Here is a 19,667-nt window from a genome sequence, read left to right on the forward strand (position 1 = left end):
CTGTTTCCATAACGTGTCCTTGAGCAAGGCATCCACCCGACAGCTGAAGCAAGAAAGAAAAGCAAAGATAAACCAAGACACTTTCGTTCACACAAAAGTAATAATGATAAATGGGCGATAAAAACAAAAGTAATGCACTAAATTAAATGAGAGTAATAGTTAAAGTTGAGGAAAGGAGTCAAGGGAACTCAGAGAAACGCTAGGTTTATCTGATGAGTGTGTGTGTGATTATATATATTATAGCAGTCAGATTTATGTTCATGTAGATACATCAAAACGCATGCAACCTAATGATCTGCTATGGTCCCATATATATACTATTTGAAGCAAAGTAAATCATTTCCCTCCATATAGACTTCTCTAGAACGTTTACGATTATTTAAGTTTAAAATACGAGACAAAAAAAACACGTTTTCCGGTGTGTTCCGATGGCCCTTTATTTTGAAAACCAAATAGTCTAAACTGTCCAAAGTGTCACTTGCACACGTTTGGCTGTCTGTGGAGAGCGAGTTCCCCCACCTCGCCAACAAGGCTGTAGAAGTGCTCCTTCCCTTCACCAAACTTTCAGATGAATGGGCCATCGGTCAAATGGGCAGTTATCGCAGTTTTAGTGTATAAAAACAATGTTAAACAATGTCGCCCATTTTAAGGTAATCATACATAATCATTGGCTTTTTGGTAAAAATGGGAAATCTTTAAGGTTCAGATCAAAGGGCCATCGGTCAAATTCGCAGTTTAGTTGTATGAAAACATAATTTTTTGGGGGGGATCAGCTTACAATTTTAAACAATACTGCCCATTTAAAAACATTTTTAATAAAACTGAACTTTGGGCTTTTGGAAAAAATGGGAAATCTTTAAGGTTCAAACGGGCCATCGCTCAAACGGGCCATCGGTCAAACGGGCCATCGCTCAAACGGGCCATCGCTCAAACGGGCCATCGGTCAAACGGGCCATCGCTCAAACGGGCCATCGCTCAAACGGGCCATCGCTCAAACGGGCCATCGCTCAAACGGGCCATCGGTCAAACGGGCCATCGCTCAAACGGGCCATCGCTCAAACGGGCCATCGCTCAAACGGGCCATCGCTCAAACGGGCCATCGCTCAAACGGGCCATCGGTCAAATGGACCATCACTCAAATGGGCCATCGGTCAAATGGACCATCACTCAAATGGGCCATCACTCAAATGGGCCATCACTCAAATGGACCATCACTCAAATGGGCCATCGGTCAAATGGACCATCACTCAAATGGGCCATCACTCAAATGGACCATCACTCAAATGGGCCATCACTCAAATTGGCCATCACTCAAATGGGCCATCGGTCAAACGGGCCATCGGTCAAACGGGCCGTATTCGCAGTTTAGTTGTATGAAAACATAATTTTTTGGGGGGGATCAGCTTGCATTTTTAAGCCATATTGCCCATTTTAAAACATTTTTTTATAAAACTAAACATTCATTATCATTGGGCTTTGGAAAAAAATGGAAATCTTTAAGGTTCAGATTAACGGGCCATCGCTCAAACGGGCCATCGGTCAAACGGGCCGTATTCACAGTGTAGTTGTATGAAAACACATTTTATTTGGGGGGATCAGCTTGCATTTTTAAGCCATATTGCCAATTTTTTAAACATTTTTTATTAAAGTAGTCATACATAATAGTTGGGCTTTTGGACAAATGGGAAATCTTTAAGGTTCAGATGAATGGGCCATCGCTCAAATGGGCATTAGTCGCAGTTTTAATTGTATAGAACCATAATTTTAAGGGGGATCAGCTGGCGATGTTAAACATTATTACCCAGTTAGAAAAAGGTTGTATAGTACCGTTTGAAGTAAATAAAATGGTTATATTATTTGTATTTATTATGTTTTAACATGGTAACGTGTGGAAAACCCCTTCATTTTGTTAAATCCCTGTGAATTCTGGTTAATTGCTGACTTCCTGTGAATCAGGGCGTTGCTGCTCCCTAAACCTTCCTCTAAATAAATAAAGTTTAATAAGTCTGTTGCAACTCAAGAACCACAAACCCTGTCAAAACATTAGTCTAGACATTTATCATCTTCATATCTCCTCCCTCCTCTTCACACCTTCCCTTTAAATATCCTTCAGTCAGTTTGAAGTCAGCACTCTTCCTCTCTTTGTCCTCCACTTGTTATCACCATGTCCTGCAGGTATTTAGTCCTTCTTCTCCTCTTCCTCAGAGTTCACAGCACCTACCTGACTCCCGGTGAGTAAAACACTCTCATTTTAATCTGGAAAATTAACCAAAATCGCAACCAATTTTAAATTCACAAGGCAAGAACCAAAACATAAGAATCTAGCTGAACGTAACTGGACCTGTTTGATGTTTTGGAACACAGATGTCTTTCTTTAGCGGTTGTCTTCTGGCAGCTTAACTGAAAACAAAAGAGAAAACACACCATAGACTTGTTGTCATGAATTATGCAGCGCAGATCAGATGGCAGCACCGACGCCTTAAATGCAGAGAAACACCTGCTGACCTGCGGAGGGTAAACTGGTGCGTAAACAAAACATCCAGAAGGAAAAAGCGAATTGCAGATACAAAGGGGTTTAAAACGCAACTGTAGGATCCATTAACACCTCAGGGCAATTAGAGTCAAATTAGATATATATATATAAATTATGATCACAACAATATCAGTTTTTTTACTGCACATATTTTATTCCATTTTATTTCAATGTAAATACTGCTTTTTTTATTTTACTTTATTTGTTCTTATTTTTTAATGTTATTATAGCGTTATTGAAATAGTTCTCTATCTGTGTTTTTTTATTTTTGTTTTACTTCAAGTCAAATTCCTCGTACGTGTCAACCTCCCTGGTGATAAACCTGTTTCTGATTTTGATTCTAAACAAATGTTTTTTTTTTTTTTTAAATGCCTGGGATCCAGTCCTATCTAAAGCAGATAGTATTTATGTCAGCAGAGTGGTTAACCTACCTGTCTCTCCTCCATCAGATCGGTACGACTCTTTTCCGGGGTTTGAGTTTCCAGAGATCGATGGGTCTCCTGTGGACCCTTGCAGGGTTATCTTGCTCACCACACCGGCCCCCGAAACCACCGCAATCACCAACGAACCCATCATCAGAACCACTACCAGAACCCCCAAACCCATCACCCAGAAGGTTAGTTGGTTAGTTAGTTAGTTAGTTAGTTAGTTAGTGTTAGAAAAACATCACAATAATAAATACATGTATCCTGATATTGAAGCTCAAGCCGGTGACGAGTGATATTTTTCTAACAGTTAGTTAGTTAGTAAGTTATTTAGTTAGTAAGTAAGTAAGTAAGTAAGTTTAGTTAGTTAGATAGTTAGTAAGTTAGTTAGTTAGTTAGTAAGTTAGTTAGTGTTAGGAAAACATCACAATAATAAAAACAAGAATCCTGATATTGAAGCTGAAGCCGGTGACGAGTGATATTTTTTGAACAGCTATTAAGTTAGTTAGTTAGTAAGTAAGTAATTAAGTAAGTAAGTATGTTTAGTTAGTTAGTTAGTAAGTAAGTTTAGTTAGTTAGTAAGTAAGTAAGTTTAGTTAGTTAGTTAGTTAGTTAGTTAGTTAGTTGGTGAGTTAGATAGTTAGTGTTAGGAAAACATCACAATAATAAATACAAGAATCCTGATATTGAAGCTGAAGCCGGTGACGAGTGATATATTTTGAACAGCTATTAAGTTAGTTTGTTAGTTAGTAAGTAATTAAGTAAGTAAGTAAGTTTAGTTGTTAAGTTAGATAGTTGGTGAGTTAGATAGTTAGTAAGTTAGTTAGTTAGTAAGTAAGTAAGTAAGTAAGTAATTAAGTAAGTAAGTTTAGTTAGTTAGTTAGTAAGTTAGTTAGTTAGTTAGTCAGTCGTAGCTTCACTGTGTCCCCAAAACTTCCATAGTTACCAACACCAAGCTAACTTCGAAATACTTTACCAGTTATGTGATTAGTAAAGTATGTCATTAAAAAAATCATGGTATAGTTTGTCATTATAATGTCGAAAAGAGTCCTGGTATAGCCGGCGGTCAAAGCTGTAAGAAGTCCAAAAATTGCTTGAATTATTCAATTTACTCTAATAAAAAAATCCCAGAAGTTCTTATCGATTTAAATGAAATGATTAAGTCATAGTATAGTATTTTACAAAATCATCAGCAAAAAAGTCAAAATATATTATGTCATGAATATTATATTCCAAAAAAGAAAACTGATGATAAAGTGTCATAATAAAAAGTAAAAAATATACCATATTATTTTGTATAAATAGTGCATTTTTCTTATTTTTATCTCTTCTCTTAAATTCTCCAGCAGGTTGTTACCACGACCAAAAAGCCAGCCGTCCAATCACAACCCAGGAAACCAGACACCAGAAACCCTGGAACACCAATCAGAAAGCAGCCAGCAGCTCCGGCTAAACCAATCACACACAGCCTCCTCTTCCATCTCCTAACCAATAGCAGAGGCTCTTTTATCTCTCAGCCAATGGGAAGGCTTCCTCCCAGAGGCTACGGTTCGTCGTCAGACAGCAGCGAGTCGAGGGAAACGCTGGTAAAAAGAGCGGGAAGGACGAACAGGAACCAATGGAGAACGGGTTCTTCTTCTTCAGAGGACTCCAGCGACGAGTCTTAACGGTTTAGAGGAGATTTTGTGGACTTGTTTTTGAAAGATTAGCACACATGTTGGGTTACTTATGTCTAAATGCATTCTCTTAAAAGGGATTCTGTTAGAAAAAACACTACATTTAGCATCATAGAAAATATTTTGTACATTTTTAACAAATACTATGCGCTAAATTATTAAAATGTCAATGCTTGTGCTTTTTTACAGCTGTTAGCATAGCCTCTGCCATTAAACCCCAACAAAATAAAAACATGTTCATTTTTTAAAGTTTTTTATTATTTTTATGCTGTCAAAAACATTTTCTGTTAGTGTTAAAAAAGTATTCACACATGAATGACCCGTTAACTGCTTTAAAATCGTGCAACATAATAAAACAAACCTGAGGAAATTTGATTAACTGTCATTGACAAAATGCATGGATTTGAATTAAGATATTTCAATATTTTTGGGGTTTTTTTGTGACTGAAAATAATGTTTTTTTAAGGTGTTTGTGAGTCGGTACTGGTGTGTCCGTGCTGCTGAGCTTCTGACTTCCTCTGATCCTTGGAAGTGCCTTTGTTGAGTTTCCCTGAGTAAAAAACAGTAAAAATAAACACTTTTATAATGATTTGTTTGTAGTTACTATCCTGACAGAGTTACATGCTTTTACATGATAAAAACTAACCCAAAATAATGTAATTCTTTAACAAAAAAACATTTCTTTATTTTTCTTATGTTGCAGCTAATAGCATGTTATTATTGGGGCAAAAGGTAAACAAAATTGCTTACTTAATGTTGTTTTTTTTAGCATGCTTTAGATTGAGGGAGATTTAAACTTGATATAGGAATAATGAGTTTGAGAAAATACATTTTTCTGTCTAAGAAAATGTTGGAAAACTGCTTCGGAACTCAATTCCTGACATTTGTTTTGTGTTTTTTTCAGTGCATAATTTCATTTTCTAATACCAAATGCCCTGATTTAGGTTAGGGTTAGGGTAAGCAAACATTTGTTTGTTTTCCTGTGAGTTGTGAAGAAACTTTTCCTACAGATGTTTGACATTTGTTAGCTCTTTTTCCCCCACAATACAGTAAAAATGAGGAAACAGGCTTTTGACCGTCCCATAGAGAGCTTGTAACAATAAATAATATTTCTTGTGCTTTACTAAATTGTACATATTATAGTAAGGTGTGTTTGCATACCTTCTCTTCCTCTGATCTCTGGCAGTCCTGAGCTTCTTAAATCTGGGAAATGGACGTCTGACTTCTTCTTGGTCGCTGTAATTCCCCTATCGGACACTAAGGAGCGCTCACAAGTCTGGCTCTTGTCCGACACCTGAAATAAAAGACATTGGTGTCATTGGAAGACAGTTTCTATGTGATTCTGCTCTTAAACAAGTGAAATATGAGCTCTGTCACCTGTGCAGTGAGTGATCCAGACATGTGGTTGGACAGTCGACCGTAGACGCCACCGTGATGCCTCGACTTGTCTGCAAACCTGTGATAAACACAAAGATTCTGTCATATTGTAAACTAAGAAAACATTGGAAGAGTTGTTGTTAGGGTTCTAACGCTCGACAGGAAACCACAGGGAAACTTTAAAGACCAAACACATTTAGGAAGCGCTCAGGAGTAATTATTTGTTTACTCCTGAGTCCTCAGCATCCAATGGAAGCTACTAGCGTGGACCAATTTAGTTTCTTTGAGAATATATCTCTTGTTTCAGATTTATAAGTCATCGTCTCATCCAAGATTTGCTGAATGATTGAAATAAGTTTGCTGTTGTGGTGTTTTAGTCTTGGACAGCAGTTTCCTCAACTGGAAGACATCGTCCAAATGTTTACGGATCATATTCCTACGTAGGCAGCTAGCTACTAAGCTACATCCTTTGGAAATCACAACAACAAAGACCATAAAATGGTTTAAAAGTACGAGTTAGAATAGAAACAACTGTACAGGTTTAAAACCAAGTGTGTGTCTAAACGCTTTAAGACAAACACATATTGTACTGTACTCTGTTGTGCTTGTATGTTTGGACTTCAGTACCTAAGGCTGTGGTTCCCAGGATGGAAACCTGACCCCATGGAAAAGTGATCGCTGGTGGGTGGATTGACGACTGGTGAAGAGGGGATCAGGGGTGAGGAAGAGGGTGCAGGAGGAGGTGGAGGTGGAGAGGATTGGGGTTTGCTGATGTTAAACTCATCAACGTCTGGCGTGTTGAAGACGAAGCTTCGTGTCAAAGCTTTGTGGTCTGGAGTCGTAGAGTTGAAACGAGTGGAATCTGCATCAGCTGATCCATCTTTTGTTTCTGGGATGTCTCTTTTCTTTCTCGCCTCTGTGGGAAATGTAATTTTCTGAGTCTTAAGGGTCATTGTTGCGACAGACTTACTGTGGTTGCTAAAAGACCCATGCTTCATTTTGGGTTCTCCGATCAAGGATTTGTAGTTAGAGTGTTCAACCTTTGGGATTTGGTCAACTACAGACGTGGTCGTTGAACTGATGGAAACAGACAGCGCTAAATCCTCTCTGTTTTCTTTGTCCGATACTTTCAATGTCTTTGGAATAATGGTTCCTAATGGTGCATTGCTTTCAGAGATTTCAATCGCCACAGTGGTTCTGGATTCTGCAGTGGTTTTGGATGTAGGAGTCCTCAGTTGATAGACACTAGAGGGCTCAGAAGATTCAGGATTCTCCTTGTAGTCTCCACTTGAAGCATCGTAAATCTCAAAGTTGTTTGCCTCGTTGACATCCTGTTGAGTTTTGGCTGATATTTCTGAAAGTCCCCGGTCCGTTGGAAGGCCTCTTGTTGGTTTAGCATCTGAATACGAGCCAGTTTTGAGAAACTTTGAGGTTCCTTTAGCTGTTGTTAACGTGCTTTGGACAGGAGTGGCTTCTCTGAAAACTGTTGAGGACTCCCTTGAAATATCTGAGAGAAGCGTCTTTGAAGGATTGCACAAAAATGTGTTGTTTTTGGTCATTTTTGAGTTTGAGGTAGTCTTAGATGTCTTTGAGTTTAAAGGCAAGACTTCAGAGGTCTTTCTTTGCTCTTTGTTTGTGGTTGAAGTTTCGTTCTGATTCCCTGAAGTCGTCTTGCATGGCTTGTTGACAGGAGGGATAGTTGTGGTAGCAACCTTAATGTGGTCATTACTTGACGGTTGAGTCGATTTAAGTGTCCAACTTGTCTCTACTTGATCAGCGTTTGATATTTTAGAAGTGGAAGCACCTTCAGGGTGTTCTGTAATGGAGGTCTTTCCCATTTTCTGTGTTAAGGAAGTGTCTGTACGATCAAGGGTTGGTTTTAAGGATGCTTTTGGAGAATACACCCCAATTGTATGGTCACTAGTTAAGGTTTTAGACAATTTAAGCACTTTTGTGTTGGTCCAGTTCTTCCCAAAGTCTTGGTTAAGCTCCGATTTGATAGATCTACCAATCTCTAAGCCACTGAATCCTCCATCTGTTTCCAGAGAAGCAACTTTTCCTTGTTTCGCTACCAATGTGTTATTGTCCTTTAGATCTGTTGCAGTCTTGGTAGACTCTAATGAATCCAAAGTAAAGGTTTTAGTTGATTTTGACGCCTCAGGTTCTTTTCTCTGATCCCCAACAGTGACTTTCCCTGGTTTACTTTTCATGGGCACAGATGTTTTTGCGACATTATCAATCTTTGCGCCTAAAGTTTTGGATTGTTTGGTTGATATTAGAGGCTCTGAAGGGTTTTGAATAGTTTTAGAAACCTTTGAAGTTTGCTTTCCTTTAGTTTTCTCCATCTTCTCATCTTCCTTCCTCTCCTTTTCCTTGTTGCCTCTCTCGTCCAGATCTTCAGTTTGTTTCTTCTCTTTGCTTCTCCGGTTCCTGTCATCACCTTCGTTCCTTTCTCGTCTTGGGGTTTTGGTTATTTTGGGAAGGGTAGAGTTTTCTCTGTGGTCTTTCTGGATCTTTGCATTCAACTCGTCCAAAAATCTGATGTGGAAAGAGTCCTGAGTGAACAGAGGATGTTCGAGCAGTTCTGAACACTGGGCGCGTCTTTCTGGATCCATCTGGAGACAACTCTGAAAGAATCCAAACAAAAGTATTACTGGTTCTGCCAAATGAATGAATGCTTTACATTACATTACATTACATTACATTACATTACATTACATTACATTACATCGCATTTAGCTGACGCTTTTATCCAAAGCGACTTGCAATAAGTGCATTCGACCAGGAGATACAAACTTGAAGAAAACAGAATCATATAAGTACATTAGGTTTCATAGAGCCGAACCATTTCAAGTGCTACTCAACTGGCTTTAGATAAGCCAGTCCTTTGTTAGTATGTAAGTGCTTTGTTAGCAATTCTTTGTTAGTAGTTCTATCGCTCGAAGTGGAGTCGAAAGAGATGAGTTTTCAGTCTGCGCCGGAAGATGTGTAAGCTTTCTGCTGTCCTGATGTCAATGGGGAGCTCATTCCACCATTTTGGAGCCAGGATAGCAAACCCACGTGTTTTTGCTGATGGGAACTTGGGTCCCCCTCGCAGCGCTGGTGCAGCGAGCCGTTTGGCTGATGCAGAGCGGAGTGCACGTGCTGGGGTGTACAGTTTAACCATGTCCTGGATGTGGATGAATGCTTTACAGTCTTTTTATCTGATTGTGAATACTTGTAATGGGACATTTAAGTCAATGTACCTGAGCCAGGTCCAGGGCGGTGGGTGGGATTGTAGGAAAGCGCTGATCCAATGGGACTCGGTCAGAATATTCTGGAAGTCTGACTCCAGAAAAGCCGGGATTCCTGTAGAACAACTCCTGGTGATGAGCTGTCAGGTTACCTAGGAGAACCCAAAAGAGTATAAGTGTGTTGAGAGAGTTCAAAGATAAGATATTTCATGTTTTTATTCAAAGGTCCCCTATTATACTGTTTTTTTATCAATATGTTACAGGTCTCAGATATATACAGAACATGTCTCTGATTGGCTGAAACACCAAACAGACCATTGCAGCATTACCCATAATCCCCTCTGTTTCAGCCCTGTTTCCAAAGTGCTGATTCTCTGTCTGTTACTTTAGATGAAAATAAGGAGCCCCTCCCCACGCCCCTCTGAGAGAGATTTGGTTACAAAGAACTCAATGGAGCTCTAGGAGGAGATTCAGGTGATAAGGTGGGGGGGGGGTACCTTGGTTGGTGATTGGCTAATGGTTACACAAGCCAAAACATCGTTATGACATCATAAAGTGGCCAAAATCTGATCAGCTCATTTTCAGACAGGTTTTTATAGAAATGGATCAGGAGAAAAAGAGAGAAAATCTTTGTTCCTTAAACTTTCAGGGTCTCTTTACACAGAGGGGACACATGGTGATGTAGAAGAGACATGAAGAAGAGGGGACACATGTTGATGTAGAAGAGACATGAAGAAGAGGGGACACATGTTGATGTAGAAGAGACATGAAGAAGAGGGGACACATGGTGATGTAGAAGAGACATGAAGAAGAGGGGACACATGTTGATGTAGAAGAGACATGAAGAAGAGGGGACACATGTTGATGTAGAAGAGACATGAAGAAGAGGGGACACATGGTGATGTAGAAGAGACATGAAGAAGAGGGGACACATGTTGATGTAGAAGAGACATGAAGAAGAGGGGACACATGTTGATGTAGAAGAGACATGAAGAAGAGGGGACACATGGTGATGTAGAAGAGACATGAAGAAGAGGGGACACATGTTGATGTAGAAGAGACATGAAGAAGAGGGGACACATGTTGATGTAGAAGAGACATGAAGAAGAGGGGACACATGTTGATGTAGAAGAGACATGAAGAAGAGGGGACACATGTTGATGAAGAAGAGACATGAAGAAGAGGGGACACATGTTGATGTAGAAGAGACATGAAGAAGAGGGGACACATGTTGATGTAGAAGAGACATGAAGAAGAGGGGACACATGTTGATGTAGAAGAGACATGAAGAAGAGGGGACACATGTTGATGTAGAAGAGACATGAAGAAGAGGGGACACATGGTGATGTAGAAGAGACATGAAGAAGAGGGGACACATGTTGATGTAGAAGAGACATGAAGAAGAGGGGACACATGTTGATGTAGAAGAGACATGAAGAAGAGGAGGACACATGTTGATGTAGAAGAGACATGAAGAAGAGGGGACACATGTTGATGTAGAAGAGACATGAAGAAGAGGGGACACATGTTGATGTAGAAGAGACATGAAGAAGAGGGGACACATGTTGATGTAGAAGAGACATGAAGAAGAGGGGACACATGTTGATGTAGAAGAGACATGAAGAAGAGGGGACACATGTTGATGTAGAAGAGACATGAAGAAGTGGATTTTGCATAATAGGTGACCTTTAACATATATACTTACCGAAGCACCTGACGATGTGGTAAATCTGGTCCAGGTCGGAGTCTCCGGGGAACAGAGGCTGACCCGTTAACATCTCCAGCAACAGGCACCCAAAAGCCCAAACATCTACCGCTCTACACACACAGAAAACACCTGTTAACTACTGTATCAACAGGAAACAACAACACATCCTCAGGTGTGATACTGTTAGAACAATATCACTCGTCCCAGACTTGATCTTCAATCTCAGGATCCATGTATTTGTGATCCTCTCCAGAATGGAAGTAGTCATCACATACAGAGCATCAACTAGTTCCTGAACAGTGTCCTTCACATGCTAATATCCAAGAGAGGGAGTTACACAGTCACAAGATGGAGGAATAGAAAGCAGTATTCAATGTTTACTTCAGATTAGCTCCACGTCAGAAATGAGCATGCTTGTCATATGTCTATCTCCATAGAGGCTGAATCATCATGTTAATCACATAGCTATCATATGCCTAAAACAGTCCTGATGCTCTTCTAGGTAATCATACATCCTGTCATGTTCACAGCTACAGTTGGGATACCTTTGTTAGCATGTTACTCTCATGTTGGAAGAGGACATTCACTATTTTCACAACAGATACCTACTTGCCATACTTGGTATCTCCCACCAGCAGTTCAGGCGCTCTGTACCAGCGAGTGGCTACGTAGTCAGTGTAAACCCCCCCCTCAGCAGGAGATGTCATGGTCCGGGCGAAACCAAAGTCACACATCTTCACCACACCACACTGAGAGATGAGGATGTTCTCTGGTTTGATGTCACGGTGGATTATCTGGGAAGCAAAAGGATAATAGTAGAGGTTGTAATTCTTCCTCTGGCAGTTTGGGATGTATTCTCCAAAACCAACCCCTGATCGTACAGATACTTATTTAACACAGAACGTGGGAAAGACCTCCATTCAGAGATGGAAAAAGTACACACATCCTTTACTCAAGTAGAAGTACAGATACTCGTGTTTAATAAAAGTACTGACTAAACTTCTTTACTCAAGTAAAAGTAAAGAGGCTTTGAAATTAAGCAAAAAGTACCCATAACTACCAGCTGTTTTAAAGAGTAACTGATACCAGAAACATGTACTTAAGTACAGTAACGAAGTATTTGTATTCCACTACTTCCCACCTCTGCCTCCATTACAGAACACCCTGAAGGTGCTTCCACGTCTAAAATATCATACTGGAAGCCCTTGATGTGGTTCATTTCTCTGACTCCTCACATTTTGCTGGTGGCAGAAGGCAGCGGCTCTCAGGATCTGGAACAGGATCTGCCGGCTCGTGTTCAGGTCCAGTCCGGTCGGGTTCTGCTCCAGATCGTCCAGAAGCGTTCGCTCCACAAACTCGAACACGAGGTACCAGCGGCGGCGGCGCTTCCACACCTCCAGGAGGTTCACCAGGTTGTCGTGGCGCAATTGCTTAAAGGTTTAAAAGATGACAGCGTAAAAGAAAACATTCAAATTAATATTTTACTCAGTGCCAAGGGGCTGACAGGCTGAGGAACCACGAGCACCGAGCCAGCGAGCGAGCGAGCGAGCCAGCGAGCAGGCGAGAGAGAGCGAGCGAGCGAGCGAGCGAGAGAGCGAGCGAGGAGCGAGCGAGCGAGCGAGCCGAGCGAGCGAGCGAGCGAGCGAGCGAGCGAGCGAGCGAGGAGCGAGCGAGCGAGCGAGCGAGCGAGCCAGCCGAGGAGCGAGCGAGCGAGCGGAGCGAGCAGCGAGGCGAGCGAGCGAGCGAGCGAGGAGCGAGCGAGCGAGCGAGCGAGCGAGCGAGCGAGAGCGCAGCCAGCCGAGGCGAGCGAGCGAGCCAGCGCAGCGAGCGAGGCGAGCGAGCGAGCGAGCTAGCGAGCGAGCGAGCGAGCGAGGCGAGCGAGCCAGCCAGCCAGCGATCGAGCGAGCCAGCGAGCCAGCGAGCGAGCGAGCGAGCGAGCGAGCAGCGAGCGATGCGAGCGAGCAGCAGCCAGCGAGCGAGCGAGCGAGCGAGCGAGCGAGCGAGCGAGCGAGCGAGCGAGGCGAGCGAGCGAGCCAGCCAGCCAGCGAGCCAGCGAGCCAGCGAGCGAGCGAGCGAGCGAGCGAGGCGAGCAGGCGAGCGAGCGAGCGAGCGAGCCAGCCAGCCAGCGAGCGAGCGAGCCAGCGAGCCAGCCAGCGAGCGAGCGAGCGAGCGAGCGAGCCAGCGAGCCAGCGAGCGAGCGGAGCGAGCTGAGCGAGCGAGCGAGCGAGCGAGCGAGCGAGCGAGCCAGAGAGCCAGCGAGCCAGCAGGAGCAGCGAGCGAGCGAGCGAGCGAGCGAGCGAGCCAGCGAGCCAGCCAGGAGCGAGGAGCCAGCGAGCGCGAGCGAGCGAGCGAGCGAGCGAGCGAGCGAGCGAGCGAGCGAGCCAGCGAGCCAGCGAGCCAGCGAGCCAGCGAGCCATGAGAGCGAGCGAGCGAGCGAGAGCGAGCATCCAGCGAGCCAGCGAGCGAGCGAGATCGAGCGAGCGAGCGAGCTAGCGAGCGAGCGAGCGAGCGAGCGAGCGACTAGCGAGCTAGCGAGCTAGCGAGTCTATCGATCGAGCGATGATAGCTAGCGAGGAGCGAGCTAGATCGACTATCTATCTATCTAGCTATCCGATCTATCTATCTATCTATCTATCTATCTATCTATCTATCTATCTATCTATCTATCTATCTATATATCTATCTATCTATCTATCTATCTATCTATCTATCTATATATCTATCTATAGATATGTTTTTGTGCAACATTACTTTAAAATAACTGATGAATGCTTCGTCCAAAACGCCTGACTAGAAAGTATTGTTGCCTGATGAAACCTTTTCCAGAAACCAAGCATTAGATGAAGAGTCTCCTGTTTCCAGAATATTAAAGACTAAGACTACAGGAAGAATCTAGACGATGCTTCTCGTCTTCCAACGATTCCTCCGAGTTATTTTTAGATGTGTTTATCTTGTGATTGACAGGCTGCTTTTGTGTTTTACTGCACTCAGGTTTCAGTCTGAATGCTGGTGTTTAATTGGCTGGTGGATTGATTGACAGGTTGGCTAATGGCTTGATTGACAGGTTGGCTAATGGAGTGATTTACAGGTGGTTGGATTGACATGTTTACCCTCAGCAGCTTGATCTCCCTCAGGGCGATCTTCTTCACCGTCTTGTCGTCGTCCGAGTCCACAAACTTCTTGATGGCGACGAGGCGTCCGGATTCTCGGTGACGACATTTCAGGACGGTGCCGTAACTTCCCTCTCCGACCAGACCCAGAGACTCGTAACGCTCCATAACTCTGGACAGAGAGGGCAAAAGTAAACACATCCTTTACTCAAGTAGAAGTACAGATACTCGTGTTTAAAAATACTCTGGTAAAAGTAGAAGTACTGACTAAACTTCTTTACTCAAGTCAAAGTAAAGAGGCTTTGAAATGTACTTCAGTAAAAAGTACCCATAACTAGCAGCTGTTTTAAAGAGTACCTGACCTCCCTTTATATTAATAGAACAATAATGTCATTGTTAGCTAATGAATGTTTCCATGCTGAACAACGGCAACATGACAACGTTTTCATTGGTCCCTCTTCTTTAGAGAAGACCAGGAAATGATGGATACACGGATCGTGTTCAAATCAATAGGCACGCAATGACTCTAAATAATAATGATCACGCCACCAAACACACATTCAAACTAAAGGAACCAGCCTGTTTGGAAAATGTGAGACGTAGAAAGTACAGGTATTTGTGTTCAACATGTAAGAAGTAGAAAGTACAGGTATTTGGGTTCAACATGTGAGAAGTAGAAAGTACAGGTATTTGGGTTCAACATGTAAGAAGTAGAAAGTACAGGTATTTGGGTTCAACATGTAAGAAGTAGAAAGTACAGGTATTTGTGTTCAACATGTAAGAAGTAGAAAGTACAGGTATTTGGGTTCAACATGTAAGAAGTAGAAAGTTCAGGTATTTGTGTTCAACATGTAAGAAGTAGAAAGTACAGGTATTTGAGTTCAACATGTAAGAAGTAGAAAGTTCAGGTATTTGTGTTCAACATGTAAGAAGTAGAAAGTACAGGTATTTGTGTTCAACATGTAAGAAGTAGAAAGTTCAGGTATTTGTGTTCAACATGTAAGAAGTAGAAAGTACAGGTATTTGAGTTCAACATGTAAGAAGTAGAAAGTACAGGTATTTGTGTTCAACATGTAAGAAGTAGAAAGTACAGGTATTTGTGTTCAACATGTAAGAAGTAGAAAGTCCAGGTATTTGTGTTCAACATGTAAGAAGTAGAAAGTACAGGTATTAGTGTTCAAAATGTAAGAAGTCAAAGTAAAAAGTCATCAGAAAAGTAAGTAGTGGAGTAAAGTACTGATACCAGAACAATGTACTTAAGTACAGTAACGAAGTATTTGTACTCCACTACTTCCCCCCTCTGACTCTAGAGGACAGAAATATAGAAAACTTCACTTATAAATACATTTGACTCACTTTTGTTTTTACTATAAGTTGTACACAGTATTCAAGATATGGCTATGACCCAAGCAAACACATCGCTAAGCAAGAAAACGGTATTTAAAAACACTTTAAGTAAAACAAAAATACATTTAAGTAAAAGTACCAAAATGTTTAAGAGAAACACAATACACACACTTACAAATCAAATGAAAAGGTCAATGAATAAACAGTAATGGTATTAGGAAAGGAAAATAAGAAATGTATCCGTCACATATTGTATAATATTTCATTTAAAACTCCTAATAAAGGCCTACTGGTGAAGGTAATAGATAGATCATATATATCTGTCACAAATAAAACTCATAAATTCAAACATACATAGTTGACAATTATATACTTATAAAATACTTTATTACATTTGTATTATTAAAGCTAAAGTAACATTTCAAGGCAGTATTTTTACTGTCGTGTAAGTAGTCTTACTGTAGGCTAGTAAGTCAACTATATAAATACTTCCTCCAAAAGTAAACGCAATAGAATAAATAGATGGTAGGAAATTGATTTTACACACACATAAACAAACCAGTAAAACACACTCACCTTTTTACACGTGAATTCCTCCGCTCCCGTTTCCAACGTAAACACTCGAGTAACGTTGTTGTTCTCCGGTGTGTGTGTGTGTGTGTGTCGTATCACCGTCACTGTAGAAATCGACACTGTGGCTGTGTGTGTGTGTGCATGTGTGTGTGTGCGTGTGTGTGTGTGCGTGTGTGTGTGTGTGTGTGTGTGTGTGTGTGTGTGTGTCGTATCACCGTCACTGTAGAAATCGACACTGTGGCTGTGTGTGTGTGTGTGCGCGTGTGTGTGTGTGTGTCTCCAAGGTAACGCCCCCCCGCCATGTGTTCTCTTTGTCTGCGCATGCTCAGTGCAGCACAAATAATGACATTTGAATACTTTACACACACATTTAAACCGTATGAACAAAGCAAACCCCTGTAAATAAACCAAAACACACACTAATATGAGAGGTAAAGATGCCATATGTGTGATATTTTACACTTGAATTTAATCTATTTGGATGTTGTCTCTCAGACCAATAAAGGATCCAAATTGGAGGCGTGTGGTGCAATGGGTTGTGCGATGGTGTTCGGATCAGGGGGTCACAGGTTCAAACCCCACTGCAGTCAGCATGTCGTTGTGTCCCTGAGACACTTCACCCCAAATTGCTCCTGTGGGGATTGCCCACAGTATTGAGCATGTAAGTCGCGTTGGATAAAAGCGTCTAACAAGTGACATGTAATGTAATGTAATAACCAAGATGTTTTACTGTGTGTCAAAACAAACCTCCTTCAAAATCTATGTTTAAGGGTCTAACATTCAGGTGTATAATTAAAAAACAATTACATATACATGTCAGACCTCACTGTATGAAAGCTAAGTTACTTATAGGGGGGCATCTTCCCAAAATCGGACCTATTTATGTTTATTTTACAATTACAAACCGCCCTTTACAGTCATGAACATGTCATATTCTGCCTAATAAACGACTTTATATCCAACCCAAAGCTCTCTACCGCCCCCTGCTGTCTTTATCAGAAACAGGTTTTAATGTAAAAATATTTAATTACAATAAACAAAAAAAGAATCTGTGTACATTCAGAAGTACAGTTTGATAATAATCAGCGATATATACAATTAAAGTGTGGATTATTCCGTATTTTCTGCCAGTTTCCTGATGTCCTGCAGGAGCTCGGAGAAGGACGGGCGACCCTGAGGCTTCTACTCCCACCGAGAACACCACCGAAGAAGAGAGAATTAAAGCAGAAGAAGAAGAAGAGATGAAAAACAATCCTTTAAACCCAAACAACATCTTAAATTGTGGCAAAAAGTAAGTGACGAGAAACTGTTATATAATAAATAATAATAACAAAGTGAAGGGAGGGGAAAATACTCAAGATCTCTGAGATCATATGAGATTTTTTAGATAAAATGAGTACATTTCCCCCAAAAAGTCATTCAAAATTCTGTATATTCCTCCTAAATTAAACTGGTAAATTTAAGACATAAAACGTACAATTTAAAAAAGAAATAAATCACAATTATATATTATTTTTCTTTGCTCACAAATGTGTGACAATAATCTTTAACCTAATAAAATTTGAGTATATTCAATTATTTTTCTTGTACATATTTATTTGCGTGTGTGTGTGTGTGTGTGTGTGTGTGTGTGTGTGTGAGTGTGAGTGTGTGTGTGTGTGTGTGTGAGTGTGTGTGTGTGTGTGTGTGTGAGTGTGTGTGTGTGTGTGTGTGTGAGAGTGTGTGTGTGTGTGTGTGTCTGTACGTGTGTGTGTGTGTGTGTGTGTGTGTGTGTGTGTGTGTGTACCTCGTGCCAGCAGCGGTACATGATGCTGTAAACTGCTTGTGTTGCTCTGTGAGGTCGGTACAGTCTTCCTCCTCTCGTGATCTCCATGACAACCTCCACGTTAGAGCGGCACTCAAAGGGAATCGCCCCCTCAGAGTAGATCTCCCACATCACCACACCTGAACACCAGAGTAAACACATCCTTTACTCAAGTAGAAGTACAGATACTCGTGTTTAAAAATACTCTTCTAAACTTCTTAAAAGTAATAAGTATGGGCTTTGAAATGTACTTAAGTAAAAAGTACCCATAACTACTACTTTTATGCTATATTTCCCAAATTGGGATCGATAAAGTACTTATTTTCTTATCTGAACTAAGTGTGTATGTGTGTGTGTGTGTGTGTGTGTGTGTGTGTGTGTGTGCTGACCGAAGGACCAGACGTCGGCCTTGCTGCTGTACTTGCTGTAGTGCAGGACTTCAGGAGGAGACCACTTCACTGGAAACTTCGCCCCACTGGAGCTGGTGTACTGATTATCCAACACGTACCTGAACACACCACAAGAACACACACCTGAACACACATACCTGAAAACACACACCTGAAAACACACACCACAAGAACACACACCTGAACACACACACCTGAAAACACACACCTGAAAACACACACCTGAACACACACACCTGAACACACACACCTGAAAACACACACCTGAAAACACACACACACACCTGAAAACACACACCACAAGAACACACACCTGAACACACACACCTGAAAACACACACCTGAAAACACACACCTGAAAACACACACCTGAAAACACACACACACACCTGAAAACACACACCACAAGAACACACACCTGAACACACACACCTGAAAACACACACCTGAACACACACACCTGAAAACACACACCTGAAAACACACACACACACCTGAAAACACACACCACAAGAACACACACCTGAACACACACACCTGAAAACACACACCTGAACACACACACCTGAACACACACACCTGAAAACACACACCTGAAAACACACACTTGAAAACACACACCTGAAAACACAACACACTGTTCTAAACCATGTCAGAATTCTGTTCAAAGTGACATGTCTCCATGCTTTAATGTTCAAAAAGCTCTTTATTTTTCTCATACTGCCTGTGCTGCAGCACCTCTTTTCACCCTCTGTTTGAAACCAGAGCCCAGTCTGCTCTGATTGGTTAGCTGATTGGTCAACCGCTAAGAGATGTCCCGCCCCTTAGTCTATCATTAACGATGTGTATAAATGAAATGTGTCAGTACCTGGTCATCCCGAAGTCGCAGACCTTCACCACGTTCTGCTCGTTCACCAGACAGTTCCTCGCTGCCTGACAGAAGAATACCAAACATTCAAATATGGCAAAAAAAAACTAGTGAAAAAAAAGATCTGAAACAATCTTTGAAATATGAGTGATAACAACAGTCGGAATTACTTTCCAGAGATATGGAGCAAAATATGTGAATAATTTGTCAAAGAAATTGTGAATATCATACAAAACATGATGACACAATTTGTGGATATCAGAAAAACATCGGATTAAAAATGTAAAATATATTAAGAAAAATACCCAAATAATAATAATATCAAAATGTGTTGAAAAATGTAATAAAAAATCCCCAATTTTTTGTTTTATTCTGTGAAAAATGTCTGCAAATTATTTGGACAATATGTGAAAGAAATTAGTTAAAAAGTAAAAAAAAAAAAAAAAAGAACATTTTCCGAAAAATCTCTAATAAGTGAGTGATACAAGTCTGAACATTTTCCAGAAATTAAAGGTGAAACATTTGAATAATTTGTGAAAAATCCGGAGCAGATTTTAAGCCCTCCAGGTACTTTAGGAGAAAGCTCTGGTTCTCCAGGTACTT

At 41.2% G+C, this 19,667-nt stretch overlaps 2 protein-coding genes across 3 annotated transcripts in view; both read right to left on the reverse strand.

The window, feature by feature from the left end:
- Positions 1–4,870: 4,870 nt before the first annotated feature.
- LOC117469813 (serine/threonine-protein kinase dst1-like) lies at positions 4,871–16,224 on the reverse strand. Of its 2 annotated transcripts, XM_034114255.1 has the most exons (10): positions 15,986–16,224; positions 14,063–14,234; positions 12,188–12,382; positions 11,562–11,746; positions 10,950–11,062; positions 9,257–9,396; positions 6,639–8,638; positions 6,012–6,090; positions 5,796–5,928; positions 4,871–5,184 (listed from the first exon to the last, which is right to left on the reverse strand). In XM_034114255.1, exons 2-10 carry the CDS (start codon positions 14,228–14,230, stop codon positions 5,096–5,098), a joined length of 3,102 nt encoding a protein of 1,033 aa, XP_033970146.1. In that variant the 5' UTR covers positions 14,231–14,234; positions 15,986–16,224; the 3' UTR covers positions 4,871–5,095. The 2 variants fall into 2 exon arrangements, with proteins under 2 accessions (XP_033970146.1, XP_033970148.1); XM_034114257.1 differs by lacking the exon at positions 15,986–16,224 and having other exon boundaries at positions 14,063–14,253.
- A 631-nt stretch (positions 16,225–16,855) lies between these two features.
- The window catches only part of LOC117469819 (tyrosine-protein kinase TXK-like), a 12,412-nt gene continuing 9,600 nt past the window's right edge, over positions 16,856–19,667 (reverse strand). Inside the window, exons 14-17 of the mRNA XM_034114266.1 lie at positions 19,065–19,129; positions 18,176–18,294; positions 17,769–17,926; positions 16,856–17,164 (exon numbers count right to left, since the gene is read on the reverse strand). Coding sequence (XP_033970157.1) covers positions 17,093–17,164; positions 17,769–17,926; positions 18,176–18,294; positions 19,065–19,129 — 414 coding nt within the window. The 3' untranslated portion in view covers positions 16,856–17,092. The remainder of the gene's footprint in view (positions 17,165–17,768; positions 17,927–18,175; positions 18,295–19,064; positions 19,130–19,667) is intronic.

This window comes from Trematomus bernacchii, unplaced genomic scaffold (assembly GCF_902827165.1).
Source record: "Trematomus bernacchii unplaced genomic scaffold, fTreBer1.1, whole genome shotgun sequence".
Classification (NCBI taxonomy): Eukaryota; Metazoa; Chordata; class Actinopteri; order Perciformes; family Nototheniidae; genus Trematomus; species Trematomus bernacchii.